We start from the raw sequence: 18676 nt of genomic DNA on the forward strand, positions 1-18676 counted from the left end.
CAATATTGAATACCGTTAATGTACATACTGTCTGAGTAGGTTTGGTGTGATTTCTGGTGGGTCAGCAATATCAAATAGTGTTAATGTAAAAAACTGATGTTCCTCCACGGAAAAAAGAAACACTTTTCGGACTATTTTTCAGTTTTCGACCCCTGCGAGCGATGGGCGTTAGTTAAGGGTCAAGATGAGCACAATTCTAATCGCCAGATCAAGGGTTACCTATGACAAGAAAAATCGTCTCGATCGGAGGGTACAGTATTTCATTAACCTCGACGAAAAATCTAGACTTTATTTACGCGTTTATTACACGTTTCGATCTAATCTTCCCAATACCATGTTTACGAGCTCACCCACCAAACAAGAATCGAAATAAAAACTAAAACTAGAAGCCAACCTGTTCACGCATCAGGTTATGTATGTTTATTTCGAGTCGACCATTCAGAGCAACGTAGTCGAAAGAAAAATGGTAAAAACTCGTCGGCCTTTCGACCCGATCGTTTCCAATGGTCGCTCGAACGCGTCTCGATTCAAATGTCGCGCAAGCTCCCGGTGTTTTTCCTACGGCGCATCGTACGAAATGCCGTCTCAAAAATAGATCCGTGCTTATTTTGGTGAATCGGTCGTCTCCCTTCCTCCCCGTCGCAGGCTCCCCGTCCCGATTCCACTTCCTTTTTTCCCTTCGTTTTTTATTGTCTTCGTGCACCGTTCCGCGGTGTCATGCACCCAGAGTTCGGTTTATTATTACACACGGCGATTCCCTCGTCCCCCGTGGACGCGATGCCTGCCTCTACGTCCTCGCGGGGGTTATTAAGACTCGCGACAGAGAGCACCTCGAGAGCCCTGAACTTCAGAGGCTGGATGCTGACTGACTCAAGGTCGGCCTGAATCGGAACCGGCCAACCGGTTTTTCGGAGAAGATTCGGAGAAGTAACTTAAGGTTACGCCTCCGCCGGGCACGTCGAAACGGTTTAAATCTGGTTACCAGGCTGTTCATTGTGAATTAAATGGCCGATTCGGCCCCTACGGCCACGGCGAATTTATCTTCCGAACGAGAGAAGCGTCTACACGGCGTTTCTCGTTGTATTATTCGCACCTCGCGTTTAATAAGACGCAAAGGGGTCGTAACGAGACATTAATAAGACGTAAAGATGTCATTGTGCCGAACAAAAGGGCTCGAATTAACACGTCCACGGACAGATACACTAGAAAATGTTCAACCGCGACGAAATTTACTGGAAGCTCCGTAACCGAACATTTATTGTGTCATTTATTCGGTAACTTCGTCGAAGTCGTTTTCTTTGACGCTCAACTTTCGAAATTAATATCGTTAGTCCGTAAGCGAACAAACACTAATATATGGCTGACGTGGCGACCAACGTGCGCTATTCTTCGAATAGGAAACTACTCGAAAAGGAATTCGCATATTTACGAATCGATACTCCTAATTATTCGCGTGAAATGATTACGCAACGCGGGTGATATGAAAGAAATCGTTTAGATCCAGAGTATCTGGTATTCGTAGGGGGCGACAGAACCGGATACACGGGGTGTTAGAAAGTGTAGCGGAAATAGGGCGTCAGGGGACATTAATTAATTCCCATGTCTTCGGGTATTCGGTCAACACTTCGCCTCGTTCGCACGCACGCACGCCAATTCGGATTACGGAACGGGGATAGGCTCCAACCTTTCGGCGGAAAAGCTCGATTTCTCTCCCAGGGTGCGTCGATGGAATCACCAGAAGCGCCAAGTAGACGAAAATTAGATCTGCAATGATTACTCAACGATATGCGTCGGAATCGACGTTTTCTTTTTCTTATCTTTCGAATCTCGAGAACCTGTTATTTTCCTCGGTGGCACTAGGTAATTTGACCAACGACTGCATCGGTATTTCGTCTAACATTGAACGGCTCTGAGAACGGTTCGCGTGGCTACTTATCGCTGGAAGACATTAATGTTTTGAGGCAGCCCCGCGCGAACGACGAGGACGGGGAACTGGTCGTGCGAGCACCGGCGGGAAAAGGAAAGAGAATCGATAGATAGCGAGCGAAAAGTGGTTTGGAAGAAATGCTGAGTGGTCGGTTACACCGGTTACGTGGCGTCGGTGATAAAAATCTTTTTAAAGAGGCCCGTTGTTATGTAACTTTACTATCGCGAGCGGTTTCCGAGCTTGCAAGCCGAGACCGGATACTCGCGAACCGTAAAATATCACTGCGCGCGGCCAGCTAGCGGAAACTTTGTTGTTAGAGCATACAACGGGACGGACGGATCGTTTCTACGCGGATAAAACGTTGAAACTTGCGCTATTTCGAGACGTCGGCCTATTTGAGGTCCTATCGGTACCACGTATCGGTACGTTTGGTAACGATAAACGTGTACCAAACGTATCTTTCGTTTCAGAATACTGGCCGACTTCGATTTCCGTTTGGCGCTAATTGGACTGACAAGAGGACGCTTTGGTTACTCCGAAGGCGAAAGAAAGAGATACGTGTCCTGGCGCTTGATCGAGCGGGCCTTAGTTTCGGAGTATAATAAATTTGTGAAAATTGAAATTTATTGCATTTTTTTTTATTTTTTTTTCTTTTTTTTTTGATAATACTGACATCGTATGCAAATTTTCGAAGTAGAAATTATATTATCACGTTACGAACGTTACGGTAAATTTCATTTCCAGATACATTTAATTCAAGTAGTAATATTCGTAGCGGTATATTTTTCATATTTTTTTCTCTTTTTTTAATTTTGTAATTAAAAGATCACGTTGCGACGTTCGTTTACTCTTCCTCCTCTTTTACTAATTATTTTAAAAACCAGAAATCTAAAATACCGTTAATATTATTTCCAACGAAATTTTAAACTTGAACGATCGAAAATTCGAATACGTTACCTTTCTATCATTATTATTACTTTAAATATCGCTACTTGAATTAAAAGTCTCTTAAAATTAACTTTACAATAACGTTCGTAACGCGATAATATAATTTCTACTTCGAAGATTTACATACTATATCGTCGATAAAAAGAAAAAAAAAAAGGAAGAAAAAAATGAATATTGAATTTTCACAAATTTATTACGGCGAAACTAGAAGCCCTATTCAATCGAATGCCGGGGCACGTGCCTGTCTTTTTTCACCTGCGGAATAATCAACGAAATTGGCATCGAGATCCCAGCGCGAGATACCCGAGCTTCTCTCCTGTTGCCGACAAGAATCCGAGAGTCTAAGTAAACAGTTCGTGAGTTTCTGCAAAGTAACTATTTTACACGCTAATTTCAGTGTACTCTAGCGAAAGATTCCGCACAAGCTACGGTATACGTTGAATTATTCAGGCGTGACAGATCAATCGGCGACGAAGTCACAGACGTAAGCTATTTTTTCAGCTCGAATCAGCTGAACGTGGCACCGAATCGTACCGCGCTAAAATCGTAGCACCTCGAGTGCTGGATCGGCGATTTCTGTTTGTCGAGTCCCTAGAAAACACGGAGGCGCCGTTACGCCGAATTGTTACCGCGATAATTAATAAGCACGCATTAATAACGAGGACGATCCGAAGCGAGGAGAATCGTCACGTCGTCGAGGACAAATTATTATTTCAAAGGCGTGTCGCTCGACGCAACGAGAATGCAAACGACGAACAATGTCGAAAGGTGACGAGAAGATTAATACAAACTCTTCGGCTGCTGATCGACGAGTCACGGTATACCGGGATATAAATAAAATTACCAGCTTCCTTTCTTTTCTTTTCTTTTTTTTTAACGACTTCTTTTCGGTCCGAACTTTACCTCGAGGCGCTAACAATTATCGACTATTTTTCTTTTACACCATTTAGTAGTACGATGGTTAGATCACAAGAATCGAAGTTTTAATGTTAGAAATCCAATAATGCGAGGCCATGTCCGTCCGGAACGTTTTATCCAACGCTCCGTTCATCGATTACGTAGAGAATGACATTAAAATCTCGTAAAACATGTTACGAAAATACTGTCCGAGTAGGTTTGGGGTCTGATTGACCAACGGAGCGTCGGTACAAGCTAATGCGACAAAAGTCCTCGGATTTAGACGATTTAGATCGATTTCAGATTTAGATTTTCAAACCGTTGTATTCCTAATTATGAAATCTTATGAATACTTGTGAATTCTAGGCATCGAAAACTACTGAACGGTAACAACAAAAAAAAAAAAAAAGAAATAAAGAAAATGTCAATAAATGTGGGGTGACCCGAAGTAAAGTTCAACCTCTTCTTGTATACGTCATTTTAAATAATAGAACGGTTATCGTAGTGAAAGTGAATACTCGGGGATATACAATTTCGTTGGTAACGACATTCGCGCTGATCGAATTCCGTTTAATTCCATATTCGGCCAGTGACTCGTCGATACAACACCCTCGATAAGTATAACCCAATTGCTTACCGACGAAATTGACGTGGAAACGTAGATACGCTACTTCCTATTTGCTCGTTACGGGGACAGGCAAATTTGTGTCGAATTAAAACACGCGGCGATTCATTCGAACGGCGATGGTCTAAAAGCGACCCGTCTCGAATAATTTCTCTCGGTTTAGAGAAAATCACGGTTACGAGACTCGAGGTTCTCGTGTGCTACTCGACGAGTAGAAGTACTCCGACTCCTCGCGTAGAGCCAGACGCGTTACGATACGTCGAACTACATAGGCGGCCGATGGAAAAAGGCGCATCCGGACGCGACTGACATTGGTCGAGTATGTTGCCCCGTGAAAAATAATGGAAAAGGAGACAACGCAGCTTCTATCGTGACTCGTCGTATTTAATTGTGGTACCCCGTCTCTCGTGTGCACGCGTTCCGAAGAGGAGGTCACCGCGGCGAAGGTGAAACGTTCCTCTTTGTTGTTATTTATTCCTCTTTCGAGGAGTTGCACGCGGTGCAACCTTCAGGGCGGAGTCCAGATGGCCACGCTCTCGAGATTAGTCATGCCAGTCGTCTACCTGGAAGCCGTAGCTTCTGTTCGTCTTTCAACTAGCGTCCTGGAATCTTCGACAAAGGGAAACTTTCCTTCAAATAATTCAAGCTAAGACAGTTCGTTTTAATTTTGTTAAAAACGAGGCGAAGGTCGACGGGTTGAAAGGCGTTTTTTTTTTTTCCACCTCCCTGCGACGGGGTTGCACGGCACTTCGAGGTCAAGAGTCGGTGACTAAACAACGACCCATAATCTGGGCTCGCCGTGCCCCCTCGAACAGAGCTAAAAACGTGGAAGACGGGTTCTCGCGTTATAGAGTAAACGAGACCCGACCGACGAACAATGCGCAGCTTTTTCTCTTTTTCTCCTGGTTCTTTCTCGGCTGTTTCCTAGAAAGATAGTTAACCGACAGGTTCGCGGAATCGCGAGGATATCTTGTAATCTTTTACGAGCCACTCGCACGATATTTCCTTGCGACCATTCCTCACGAAATACGCGATTAAGGGGGTATCCTGAATTAAAAGGTCTAAAGAAAAGCGGTTTTACGTGAATTTTTTTAGGATGGAAAAATTACGGAGGATTAGGATGGAAATTAATTCCGTCGAACTTTTTCTGGACTGGATTCGAATATTTCTTGTTGAACGAATTTCTACGGACTACTTAAATACGTACGAGAATAGGATAAAAAGTTCGATAGAATTCATTATTTTGTTTCCACCCTGAAAAAATTCACGAAAAACCGTTTCTCTTTGAACCTCCTGATTCAGGATACCCCCTTAATCGTTCGAAAACCGCTGTCCGATGTATCTTCGATTTCTTTAAAAAGACATCCTTTAAAAATAATTCCATACTCGATTATCCAGATTCTTCGAAAATGCAGTAGTATTGATGCGCGTGTTGTGTAACATTATAATATTATACGTGTAATTCTTCGTCGAAATTTTGGAAATATTGCCGCCTTGATTCATCGAGGTGCCGTTCGAACGATCGATAATAATCGTTTAACGAAGGAGTTCGACTTGTCGATGTCGGATAAGCGTATCGCAACGGGTACGACAGTTCGACGTCGTTGTCGATCGTGACGTGCAGGTGTCGATGTATCGATACTCGATCGTACCGACCAATTCGAATGCGCGATGGATCCTAAAAGGACGCGCTACGACTTCGACCGTTTTATTCTTTTTAAAGCGCAAGAAATTTAGTGCCGCCTGGTCGATATTTATTCAAGTCTGCTCATTCTCCTTGCAATTAAAGCGATTCGATAAGGAAGTGGTATGGAGTAATCGTCGTAAAATATAGCCGTCATTCGTACAAGGAAATCGTTAAAATGCTGCGAGTAGATACTTGGACGAATTCGTTTCTTTCCATTATTTAAATATTTTTTCTTCCTTGCTTATAGGGATGCATCGCGAGAACACGTACTGAAAGTATAATGGACGATTCGAAACCGACCTTGGCTGACCAATGACATCTTTATCAAAGCAGTTAAATCGTTAATCGTCCATCGAACCAGACAACGATTCTGTGAGTTCTTCGAACGTCGCCTTAATAAATTCGCTTGACCCTTTTACCGAACTTCCACTTGCACGTGGTCAATTATAGTTCTCTGTGTATCGACTTCTACATACGTATACAGTCAGTGTAACAATTAGACTGCGGATTTTGATGCATTTATAAGAAATTTGAACGTCCGAGAGTCTACAAAATGCACGCAACATGCAAGAATATGAAAAAAGATCGAAAGTAAAGTTCGTGTTACGATATTTGCAGAATAAAATAAATTCTTATTTAGGTCCGATTGTTTTAGGCACGTTCGCGAAGATTTTATTTTGCACAAAGACCCGCAGTCCAGTGATAAGTATACGTACAGGAAACAATTTAAAATAAAACATCGTATTCCATTCCAGTAATAAATTTTAGGGGAAGAAATAATTAACCAGCATTCCCACATATTTTTACGGTAGAATTTGCGCGAATTAAAGTTTATTATTATCACCGTTAACCTCTTGTTTCTTTTCACGTTAATTTTATTTCAAATTGGCTGCTGCACGAATACTTCTTACACCGGCTGTGTATACCAACAACTAAACGCGCCAACTTCGAAAACGTTCCATGGCGAATACTTAATCACGGGCAAGTGGAAGTAAATATAAAAACAAATCGCAAAGAAACGTAACTCAAGCGCGGTTCCTTTGCGACCGAAAATATCACGCGTTGCAGAACAGTCACCTCCGGACCGTCGCGAGCACGATTTTGCAAAATAAATTCCGGACAAAAACGACCCCCGTCGATTCGCGAGAAAAAGATGTTCGCAGTTTCGCAGACCACCTCGTGGCGCATCCACGGCGATCCGTGCATCTCCTAATAAAACCGAGAGATGTTTGCAATTTCGTATCAGTGACTCACGTTGCAGATGTCAATGGCATGAAGCACGGGCTTGTGCTTGGACAATTATCCAAGAAACATCGAAAGCTTTATGTCGCCTCTTTCAGATTGTGCAGAAACGGAACGGAGAATCGGATAAACAAACATTCCGTGCCCCACGTCTTCGTCCTCTGACGGTTAATTCAAATCCGAAGCGAAACTTTGCTGAAACGAACCCTACTCTTACAGATTTCTTTGTACGTGGAGACGAACGTTTGTTAAAAAAAAAAAAAAAAGAAAGAAAAAAAAGGAAAAGAAAAAACCATTGAAAAAAAATTCTAAATTTGTTTCCAGGAACACTAGAAGCTCCCCGCTCGAGGCCACGTGACAATCGGAGCAACGTACCGAAATCCTTTTAACGCGCCGAAGAGATACGATTAAACTTACTCTGTGCTCGATCGCTCTCTGAAACGTGACCGCTGCGTCCACCCGCGGGAACTGGTCACATCACGAAACAAAGGCTCGCACTTGCGAAATTTTTAGGGATCGTCGCGTTAACGAGTCCCCGACGTACTTTTACTTTTGTTTGTCTTATTCCGGTTGGAGGCCGAGCGCCGACAGTCGACTATCGACGTGCACCTGGATGACACCTGGAGAACTCGTTCCGGCGATCCTCGAGGCGCCTTTTGTGTTCGTCTCTGGAGCGTAAACTTATGCGGTTCTTGTGTGCACACGCCACGGTGTAACACACGAAACTGCCGGCTTAAAGGAACTCTCTGTGCCGTAGAAAGAAGGTGGTGGAGGAGAAAAGGAAGGCGCACGAAGGCACAACAGAGAAGGAGAGGCCATTCCCTCCGTGTGACCGCGTGTTTGTCTGCACATGCAGAGGCGAGTGTGTTTGTCGTGTTTCGACGGGCAACCGTGCACTGAGCGTCGGTCTCTACGGGAGACCCGCTTCTTTTCTTCGTTTTTCTTTTTTCGGTGAATTTCAAAATCACGAGGAAATCACCGGCCGCGTTGTTCCCGCGTAGACGCATAGGGGGGTAGATACCGGTCGCGCGGGCGCCGTTTAGGTTCGTCGTTACGAAATCGTGGCGAAATTAGTAACGTTTGGAAAGAGGCGGTGCTCGCGGGTCGCGCGCTCGGAAGTAACCTATGGCGGGTGGCGATGGTTACCGAGGCAAATTTTTGGGGAACGTTTCGTAATCTTTAGCGCGTGTAAAGGGTTTCCTCCCTAGCAGAGGGAGGTGAGATTTTGTTCGGATCGTGGATAGCGAATCGATATAAAGTTTTATGCGAGAGTCGCTGGTTCGTACAGTTACACGTTTTAATATTCGGACACTGGTATTCGCGAAATTGAAGCTTTATATACTTACTTGAAATTTACTTGACGAATTTTCTTGTCTGTAATGGGTTAAAGCAAATATTCTAGTTTCCAAATATGTAAAATTAATTGTATTACATTATATTTATTATATTGTTTTTCGCGTAATAAACCGTAAACGAAATTAGATTCGATATTGGCGTAGAAAAAATATTCGGACACTTAATATTACATAATGTTTTTTCTTATTTCGGAGTACATAAGAATAAAATTATGATAATATTAATATTTCGTGGGATATCCCTTTTGGATATCTGTAGAAGGATGTAAGACATTCGGACAAGCGTACAATAAATATTCTTGGACTATTCTTGATTTGTGCTTCCGATTACTTTTTCGACGTTAATATTGGGTTTAATTTCGTTTACGATTTATCGTGTGAAAAACAATAAAAAGTAAAGTAATCAATTTGACATATTTGTAAACCAGAATATGTGCTTTAACTCATTACGGGCCAGAAAATTCGATAATCACATTTCAAGTAAGTATAGAAAGATGTAATTTCGGGAAAACCATAACGTCCGAATATTAAAACGAGCAACTGTGCGTGTCGGTAATTCAAAGAATCGTAAACGTCACGCGAGCTTGTCGCACTCGTTGCTTTTCTAATTGATTTAAATTACCTGGCACGTGAACTCCGTTTAAAACGCTGATCGATATCTAACGGCGAGGCGAAGAAAAAGGACGTAAACATCATATAGTACACAAAGGAAGCGTTTCACGAGGCAATCTGGATGAATGGAAAGGCGCGCGCGCGCGCGCGCATTTCCTTTCGTCGAATAAAACGTTTCTCCCTAACGACCTAAGTGCACTTCCTGCATAATTGACCGCACTCGACTTCGTTGCGCTTCCGCAAATTTACCGAACCTTCCAAGAATTATGGCACGTTTCTTTAAAGAAATCGGAACGAGTCGAGCGTATCGTAGCGAAAGATAAATATACAAAAAATTAAAAAAAAAAAAGAAAAGAAAGAAAAGAGACGAGGGTACGTAGGATCGTGTTCCTCGGGTATATCATTTAAATGTGCAACAACGATGGGATTGTTGCTCGATTGCTGTTACGTAAGATCAAATGCCGCGGTAATCGGCTGGAAACGTGCAACTTTAGATTAGGAAGCCAAAGTGTGCATCGCCCTTACGTACTGTAATTTACTTATAGCCCATTCTTCCGTGTCGGTTATAGCCACGAGTACATCCACGTCGTGCTACCTGCCTGACTATCGAAACGCGTCCGTACGCTGTTACGAACAAAAAATATCGTTTATTTTCTTATTTTTTTTACTTTACGAACTTCGTGAGATTCGTGTTAAATGATTTCGTGAAATCGTTACGATGAATTCGTGTGAACGGTAATCGAAATGATGCTGGCAAAACGCTGGCAAAAAGTTTCAGAAAACGATGGAAATTATTTTATCGATTATAGTATTCGAGATTTCTTTAATGAACGAATGTTGATACAATTTTACGATACAGGGCTTTTTAAACTTGTTTCATGACCCCATTCGTGATTGTGATTCTTTTTCGCAACCCCAAAGAAATATAAAATGAAGATATTCAAATGTTTCGCGATGATTGAATGATTAGGTAATATTTATATACGTATGTGTATGAAAAAATATAGATTTAGAATTGGTTTAAAAACGTACGAAAATATAATATTAAAAATTGCATTTATTATAGTTACAAAAATTATATACCCTATTTTTCATAAAAACTGCATTTTTTTGCAATAACATAAATAAAAGGGAATATTAAACATTTCACATTAAAGTCTCGCAAACCTATAGTTTAAGAAGCCCCGTCCTAATACGTCAAATGTTATTTTTACTTCAAAGAGAAAACTTCGAACGACTCGACGCGACTTCTTATCGGCGAAGTTTGTTTAGTGCCATTTAGTCCGTAAGGGTAGAGGTGACCAAGTTCAGGCTGAATCGTCACGCAGAGCTAATTTACACGTAATTTACCCTAATCGAGACTGGATCTCGGTGGCTGCCGAAATGAATCTTCATTACGTCACCGGCCGGCTTCTTCGACGATCATTTATTTATGAAAAGTAACCGACTCGCGGCACGACCCCTCGCGCTAAACCGGTATTAAGGCTGCATCGTCTGCACTCGGCTTAATGTCAGCCGAGCAAGTTGGCACGAAGTACGATAAATGCCACTTTCGCCCTGGAATAACCTATAGCTCTCGGGTATCCCCTACTTTGCAGTAATAATTGACAACATCAAATGAGTTCTCGAGTTCTCGAGTTTTAAGTGCATGGTATATGTATTCCCATTTTGCGCTACTAAAGTAATACATTTTCCTATTTTATTTTCCATTACTTACTTTTCATAGGCTTCTTCATTGCTTCATATCGGCTTTTCGATACTTCGAACCCAGGCACTCAGTGTGGTACGCGGCTACGCTAATCACTGCTCCGTTTGTCCGCCTCTACCTGACATCGAATGATAACGCAATTTTTAAGCGTTACTTCAAGTACGATTCGTTCATTTATTTAAAGTGCGTAACTTATTGTACAAAGTTATTGCGCTACTGCTTACTTATTTCAATCTTATTTCCATTCTTCTTGTCATCGTCTTACATGACCCCTGCATTGTTTCAATTCTGTTTGCAGTATAGTTGGAAGAATTGTGTACAAATATAGCCGTGTTATGAATTTTAGCGAAAATATGACTGCGTCGATGCGTTCCCCGTGTCTGGCCTTCTTTTCCGGATTCAAGGCTCGTTTTCTAATTATGGTACTGACTTGTATCGTAACATACGTTCGTTCACCCATTCATTTATTTGTTACTGATAGCTTATTCCCACTCTTCTTGTCATCGTCTTACACGACTCCTGCATTGTTTTGATACCGTTTGCGGTATCTCTTACTTCTCATCTATCGGGGCTTGGTGGTCCAGCTCGGGTACCTCGGGGTTCCTAAGCCCGTACTGTAGCTACAAACGCCGCTACAGCCCCCGAGGGCTACTTCAAGTACCTAAAAAATCCCTAGAATAATTATCGAAGCGAGTAAAAATCCAAGGAACCGTTCGACTACTAGCAAAGGTATTTTATTCTTCCATATCTACCTTGTTTCACTCGAACAGTGAAGCACCATAACCGCGATACAGTTGATACCGCAACAGGATAGCAATTTTTATTTCGCGAAGATAAGATTGCTTGGAGCGAGAAAGAACGATCGTATATCATTCGGAAGTATTTAAAGATTACAGAATCGTATTGTTTCCTCGGATCGTTACAAACAATTCATCGAAACGATTCCATTATCGTAGTTTTCATCGCGTTGCGAACGACGCATGGAAACCCCGATTCGATATCAGCCTAGGATAAATTGCTCAATTATCCCCGAGCAATTTAGATACATTAGAGGACGAGATACATTTCTAAGTAGCCAAGCAGGACGTTGTCGTTTACTTGTATCGCGAACTCTGGAAACAATTTCCTGCTTTCGCAGACAATTACCGGTGACTCGCGATTCCTGAAGGCTTCGCGCAAGCAAAAAGTACTTCCGAGGTAATCAGCTTTCCATCATTAATCTTGCGACAACTGCGGCACCGCAGGAATCCCATATAACGAGATGAAATAACTGAATATCCGCGTTTCCTTTTCGACTGGGTTGATCCTTCGTTACGATACAATTACGAGCGGCGATACTCGAGTTCGGTTGAAACCTCGTCGAGACCCGATCGTCGCCCGCGACAAATACGCGAATCGTGCGATTATCGCTACCTGATATCGAACAGGCGTTCGTTTGTAATACGTAGTAATTTCGCGTCGAGAATTTCGAAGACTTTTATTGAACATGGGAGTCCGAAGTAATTAATACGCTTCGTATATTAAAAGAAATAGACTTTATTTCACGCGACGGCAGGAAGGTTCCTTTCATGAAGAGATCTCATGCTCGACTGACTAAACTTCGACACACAGAAGGATATCAGGATCCTCTCGTATCTCCCGAGTGTTTAGGTTTCACGTCGCCACAGTTCGGCTCTTAAGGGCGGTGTCCTGAATTAGGAGGTCTAAAGAAAAGCGGTTTTTCGTGAATTTTTTTAGAATGGAAAAAAATAATTCTATCGAACTTTTTATCCGATTTTCATACATATTTGAATAGTCTGTACAAATTTGTTCAACAAGAAACATCCAAAATTGAGTCGACTGTGACGAACATTTCTAGAGCAGCTCGCAATTAAAACCTCCTATCGGCGGGAAAGATGCAGATCGTAATTTTGGTTTGACACCAAAAGAATTAAAAGAAATTTTCATTTTCACACATTCATCTTCTATGCGAACTAAGAAAAACCCGCAGAAATGGTGAAATGTGAAATTACTGCAAGTTTGAAAAAAAGAACGAGTTCTTTGGGTGAAAGAAATCACTTTAACTTGATAAAAAAGTTGTATAAAACTTTTTTGTATGACATTTCTTAGTTCACATAGAAGAAAAATGTATGAAAGTGAAAATTTCTTTTGGTTTTTTTGTGTCAAACTAAAATCACGACTTGCATCTTTCCCGCCGATAGGAGGTTTTGATTTTGAGCTGCTCTACAAATGTGCGTCACAGCCGTCTGAATTTGAATACTTCTTGTTGAACAAATTTCTACAGACTACTCAAATATGTGTGAAAATCGGATAAAAAGTTCGATAGAATTAATTCTTTGTTTCCATCGTAAAAAAATTCACGTTTTTTTAGACCTCCTAATTCAGGATACCCCGCTTAAAACAAAGTATCGACAGCGATACGTAGAAGCGAAACGCTTCGGAGAACGCCGCGCGCCGCGCCGATTCAATTTTGACAACGAACGATAAGTTCGTTCTTCGCGAAGCGTATCGATAATCCAACAACTTTCAAGAAAACGGGAATTTCGTGGGCTCGAGGTGGTTTCGGAAAAAGTTTAATCGTCACCGGTTGACTCACTCGTTCCCACGTAATTGGACAATTTCATCGCCGCGGTGGTCCCGTTCCACGGCACGCGAATGTAAAGAGCAGATCGATTATCATTCCACGCGTGTTCTATCTAGTACTACGATAAATACCGCTAGCGTAGTTTTGTGACCGTTAGACAGACGAGCGAGACATGACCACCGACGATCGATGCCGCCGCCAATTGTGCCCTCCTTTTCCGATTCGTCGCCCTCTCGACTCGACTATCAATTTCACTACGAAAATAGTAAAAAAAAAAAACCTTCCGATTTGGTGAATTATCGACAGAGCTATTTGAAGAAAACGACGTTCCTTCATTTTTTTGAAAAATTCGTAACTTACTTTTGGCTCAGTAGAGAAATCTGCAGAAATTCAGAAGGAAGTATCGGGTTGTCCAGAAAGTTCGTGGCAATTTTTAAAAAAAATTCAAAGGCACATTTAAATTTTGACGTACATTCGTTGAATTATATATGTACCATTTTGTTCTCACGACCATTTCACTTTTTAAGGGATGCAGCCACGTTAATTGTTTACAACCATTCCAATATAAACAGACGTGTACACCACCTATCAAAAATCGACACGGACTTTCAAGACGAACTAATATTTAGTAGATTGTGCTGTAGTATAAAAAAATTTCAGCCTAATCAGAAATGGTCGAGTCCAAAAATAGCCCCATATGTACACTCGCAAATCGATTCGAATGCATGAAACATTCATTCAAATTAGACAAATTTCTCCGATAAATATAGTAGTCGCGAATATTTATGGGACTCGCCGTACACTTATCCTTTTACCTGGACAAAAGTCACCGCAAGTGGTCGAAGGAAACTATAAACGGTCTCCGTAAAACGTTCACAACGTTTCAAATTTCACAAATTTGAAACGGGTCGAGGTGACTACTCCGCGAGTCTAGCGTGAACATTGATCGTTCGTTCGAATAAACTAACCCATTTTTCGTTCGCATATTCCGCGCGACCAACGAGAACGAATTTTTCAGACGGGCGTCTTTCTCGCTCGCAGCGCGCTGCATCAGCGAAACGAAGTCTTGGCCAGGAATAAACTTCGCCCGTGCAAAAATACTGCCAACGAGCGCGAACGGGTCCGCGTGGAGGGTTGCGGCGCGGAATTTTTCGAGAGCGCGCATTTTCTTCGGCGGGACGGCTCGCGACGGAAAACGAGCCGCGATAAAGTTTACAGCGCCGACTCCCGTGTATATTTATAGCTGGTCATTTCCACGGGGATCCTCCCATAATTCTCGGCCTGAACGATTCTGGACGTCGACGTATTCGTTTCGGCTTTTTCACCGACGGAGGAAACTTGTTCGCCGGGATTCGAGAGCGACCGTTTCTCCTCGAGGCTATCTATTCCAGAGATTTCCGAGAATATGTAGAATATGTCATTGTTTATAAAAAATAAGTTAATCAATTACAATTTTAGATAGTCTTTTTGGAAATTAATCGATGTACGAATACTTCGTACACCGTACATTGCGACAACGAGCAAAGCACCATAGCGTTCGAATGTTAACACCAGACACCGTATATTCTCGTACCGTAACGAATTCTCAGCTCTTCATATTTCATGATATCTCATGAAATGCTCGCCAAGGTCGCGAAATATGAATCTTTCAGTGATCGAATCCTCTTCAATAATGTAGCAACTTATGTCGTACCGTGTCTAGAGAAGTCCCCCTCCCGTCCTTCGACTAGCGGTTAACAACGTCTATTTTCATCCCGCAATTTGCATGGAAGTTCAAGTTGAAGCTGCTGGCCCATTGATCACCAGACGATCGTGCACCTCGAACACCATGTGTCAAGTTCACCGTGACGTAACGTCGACGTCTACATGGACGAATGACCGGTCGCGGAGGGGACGAACAGAAACCCGAGCAACAAACGCGTCTGAATGTACGTACAATGTTAGACACCGTTTCGATCGGCAACGCCGACTATAGGAAAAACCACCACCCACCCTCGAAACAACCACCCCTCGAGTGTCAGTAGCGTGCCGCCAGTTGTTGCTATTGCACGAGTGTCCGCCGACCGAGCCGAGTACAAGGTTGATCGCGTTACGCTCGTCGAAGCTCCGATAAGGATTTTTGTGCGATTCTTTCGGAGGGAGGGCACGCCGATAGCGAAGGAACCGGTCTATTCGCCGCCGAGAGTCGTTAGGCGATACCTGTGGACGCGGTCGAGTGATGGGACACTTTTGAACGATCCATGAAATCTCGAATGTAAGCGAACCGCTAATCGAGACGATTCTCGTTCTACGAAAATGAAAAGCTCTAAGCTCGATTCGGACTCTGGGAATGTTCGCCGCGTTTCCTCGGCACGCCGTGAATATTTCATTCTGGGAACCGAATGATACGAAATGTCAGGTTGTATCGACAGATCTTCGCGGTGCATACGATTACGAACTTGGCTTCGCCACATGTTTTTCGTTGAACTTTATGCGTTCTTAATGCCGCGTAAATATCGAGTGGCCGAGTTTTCGAGTTGCTCGATTTGTTAGTCCGGATATCGTCCCACTGATTCAAGGAATTTCGAGTGTAGATGAATTCCGTGGTACGAAAGTACGCGGATTAAGTTTCGCTACTTCCTGTTCGGTGGCGTTTATCCTTCAACTGTGGTCGCCTTGAAACAAATGGTATCATTTCCGGAGCGTTTCGTTCATCGAGTGTTAAAGTCGTTCTATACGCTCGTTAAACTTCGATGCGTTTGTCGCCGCGAAATAACCCGTCTAGGTATGTTTTTCTCGAACGAACCACGAAACCGCGGCACGCGCGAGTACGATTTTACCGTCGGCCTTATTGGCTTTCACTTTCAAAATCACGGTAAACTGGCGCGTTTACGTTAATTGTTGTAAAAAGGAAAGGTGCGAAATGAAAGGTGCAATATGAACTGACCGGAACGTAGTCGCGGAATAAACGAGTCCTGTGATCCGTATAAATCTCTCTGGTCCGTGTATGGAACACGTAAAGTGCACGCTTCGAAAGAAATGCTTTCAAACTTCGTTGATCGATCTATGTTAATGTGATAGGAAAAAAAAAATGTTCTCTTTTTATCAGTGGGAGCATTGAAGTGGAAATTTCTTCGTCGAATAAAGGTTTATGTTAGCTTTGGTTCGATTCATAATCGCGTTAATTTTTAATTTTTATAAACGAGGCAATTCAAGCCGTTTCCGCCCATTTTGGATCCGATCAGTTTTTAATTGGCTAAAATTCGTTCGTATCGTAGCAACCTACTGAATACCGTTTTGTGAATTTTTGCAGATTTTTGTACCGAACCAAAAAGCAAGATGTCCCTTTTTGAATGAACTTTACGAAAAAAAAAAAGAAATACCAAGACAAAATATTTGAATTCGTCTTCTATAAAATTTTCTTGATTTTTTTGGAAAAAAACTTTTCAAATTTCGACGCTTTCAATGTTATTCTTCTCTTACCCCCGCAAAACGTTGATTTTTTCCCGATTTTATGACGCGAGTACCGTCGCGGGTCCCTAATTTTTGTTTCCATTTTTTAATCGAAAGTACTATTTTTCATTTCTTCGCAATTATAAAGTTGCTCTCGTAATCAAATAATTTGAAATAAATAATATATCCGTGACGTTTAATATTTCTTATATTTTCAGTTCAATAGAGAAATCTGCAAAAAATCACAAGAAGGTATTTAACAAGATATTATAATATAAACAAATTTCAGCCAAACCAAAAATGTTCGAGATGACTTGGACCACCCTACGTGACGATTTATTTCTAAAGTTTCGTTGTACGTCGAGGGCTATTAACGCGGTTAACGAATACAAAATTTCTAGAATTCGTTATCGATTTACCTTCGTCCCTCAGTCGCGACGGAGTTATCGACGACGAGTTGCAATTTCTATGGAATCGCAATTAGTCAGCGGCTGAACTTTCGCTTCGATTATAGTAACGCGAAATTTCCATTCGCTAGGGACCTCCTACCGCAAGGAAAAGCGTGCAATTAACCGGCTTGTATTGTATAAATTTTCGTCGGATCCGCGCGTTCGCCAGAAACGTAAACGCTTTCACTATTGTGATCCGAGGAAAATGAACCATTTCGCCGTCAGTCTCGTCTCGCTGGGAGGCCCTTAATCGTTTCCGATGAAACGTGACGCGGCGAACGTTCCATGAGAATCACACGAATCGCACGTAATTCAATAGGGATTCGGTGAAAGCTCGATTATCGTTGTCCGATGCTTTAATATTTATTAGGGTTCTGCGGGATCCCAGTCGGGACGGGAATTCCTCCCGGGATCGGGATGGAATCCCGAGAATTTCAGAATCCCGAATACATCCGGGATTCCCGAGAATTTCAGAATCCCGAATACATCCGGGATTCCCGAGAATTTCAGATTCCCGAATACATCCGGGAATCCCGAGAATTTCAGAATCCCGAATACATCCGGGAATCCCGAGAATTTCAGAATCCCGAATACATCCGGGAATCTCGAGAATTTCAGAATCCCGAATACATCCGGGATTCCCGTGAATTTCCGGAATCCCGAATACATCCGGGATTCCCGTGAATTTCGAGATACCGTACATTCGTATTGCTGACATTTTCAAGAATAACGACACTTTCGGAAATCTCAGATGTTATTCTATATCCCGCACATTGTCGGGGATCCCGGATTTTTGCGGGATCTCGTGTATTCTCGGGAATCCCGAATCAACTCGGGATCCCGCGTAAACTCGAGAATCCCAAATATTCTCGGGAATCCCGGATATTTTATCCCGCGCACCCCTAACATTTATACGAACAAATTCTCGTTCGAAGGTTGACGAATGGTGCTTGTGAAAAATCCGTCGCCCACTCGAGGCGAGAGTCCCCAAAAAGGAAATGCGAAGAAGGTTAAAAGAAGATCGCGGGGCAACAGTCCCTCGGATCAGGCTGTGTCCAGGGGAAATAGTCCAGGAACGAGCCGTTCCAATCACAAGGTAGTCGCGAAGAGCAGTTTGCTGCAGTCCAGAGGAAGCGAGTAAGTATTCGTCGCGGTACAGTTACGTCTCCATAACTGCACTTTGTCTACGATAAATGCAAAGAAACCAGCC

General features: G+C 42.5%; 2 protein-coding genes and 1 long non-coding RNA gene across 8 annotated transcripts in view; 2 read left to right on the plus strand and 1 right to left on the minus strand.

Moving 5' to 3' along the window:
• LOC128891782 (uncharacterized) overlaps window positions 1-4052 on the plus strand; it is a 9350-nt gene extending 5298 nt beyond the window's left edge. Inside the window, exon 5 of the long non-coding RNA XR_008460923.1 lies at window positions 2398-4052. This is a non-coding gene — a long non-coding RNA (uncharacterized LOC128891782). The remainder of the gene's footprint in view (window positions 1-2397) is intronic.
• LOC128891761 (unconventional myosin IC) overlaps window positions 1-8054 on the minus strand; it is a 27085-nt gene extending 19031 nt beyond the window's left edge. Inside the window, exon 1 of the mRNA XM_054151532.1 lies at window positions 7744-8054. The gene's annotated coding sequence lies outside the window, so the exon portion shown is untranslated. The remainder of the gene's footprint in view (window positions 1-7743) is intronic.
• LOC128891765 (kinesin-like protein KIF12) overlaps window positions 7604-18676 on the plus strand; it is a 23175-nt gene continuing 12102 nt past the window's right edge. For 3 of the 6 annotated variants that reach the window (XM_054151539.1, XM_054151543.1, XM_054151544.1), the window contains exons 1-3: window positions 7604-7866; window positions 15358-15839; window positions 18402-18603. In XM_054151539.1, the coding sequence (XP_054007514.1) occupies window positions 18410-18603 (194 nt within the window). In that variant the 5' untranslated portion in view covers window positions 7604-7866; window positions 15358-15839; window positions 18402-18409. Of the gene's footprint in view, window positions 7867-11290; window positions 11731-15357; window positions 15840-18401; window positions 18604-18676 lie in introns of those variants that run through there. The other 3 variants (XM_054151540.1, XM_054151541.1, XM_054151542.1) reach the window with 3 other exon arrangements.

The sequence above is a fragment of the Hylaeus anthracinus genome, unplaced genomic scaffold (genome assembly GCF_026225885.1).
Source record: "Hylaeus anthracinus isolate JK02 unplaced genomic scaffold, UHH_iyHylAnth1.0_haploid 12002, whole genome shotgun sequence".
In the NCBI taxonomy this organism is placed as follows: Eukaryota; Metazoa; Arthropoda; class Insecta; order Hymenoptera; family Colletidae; genus Hylaeus; species Hylaeus anthracinus.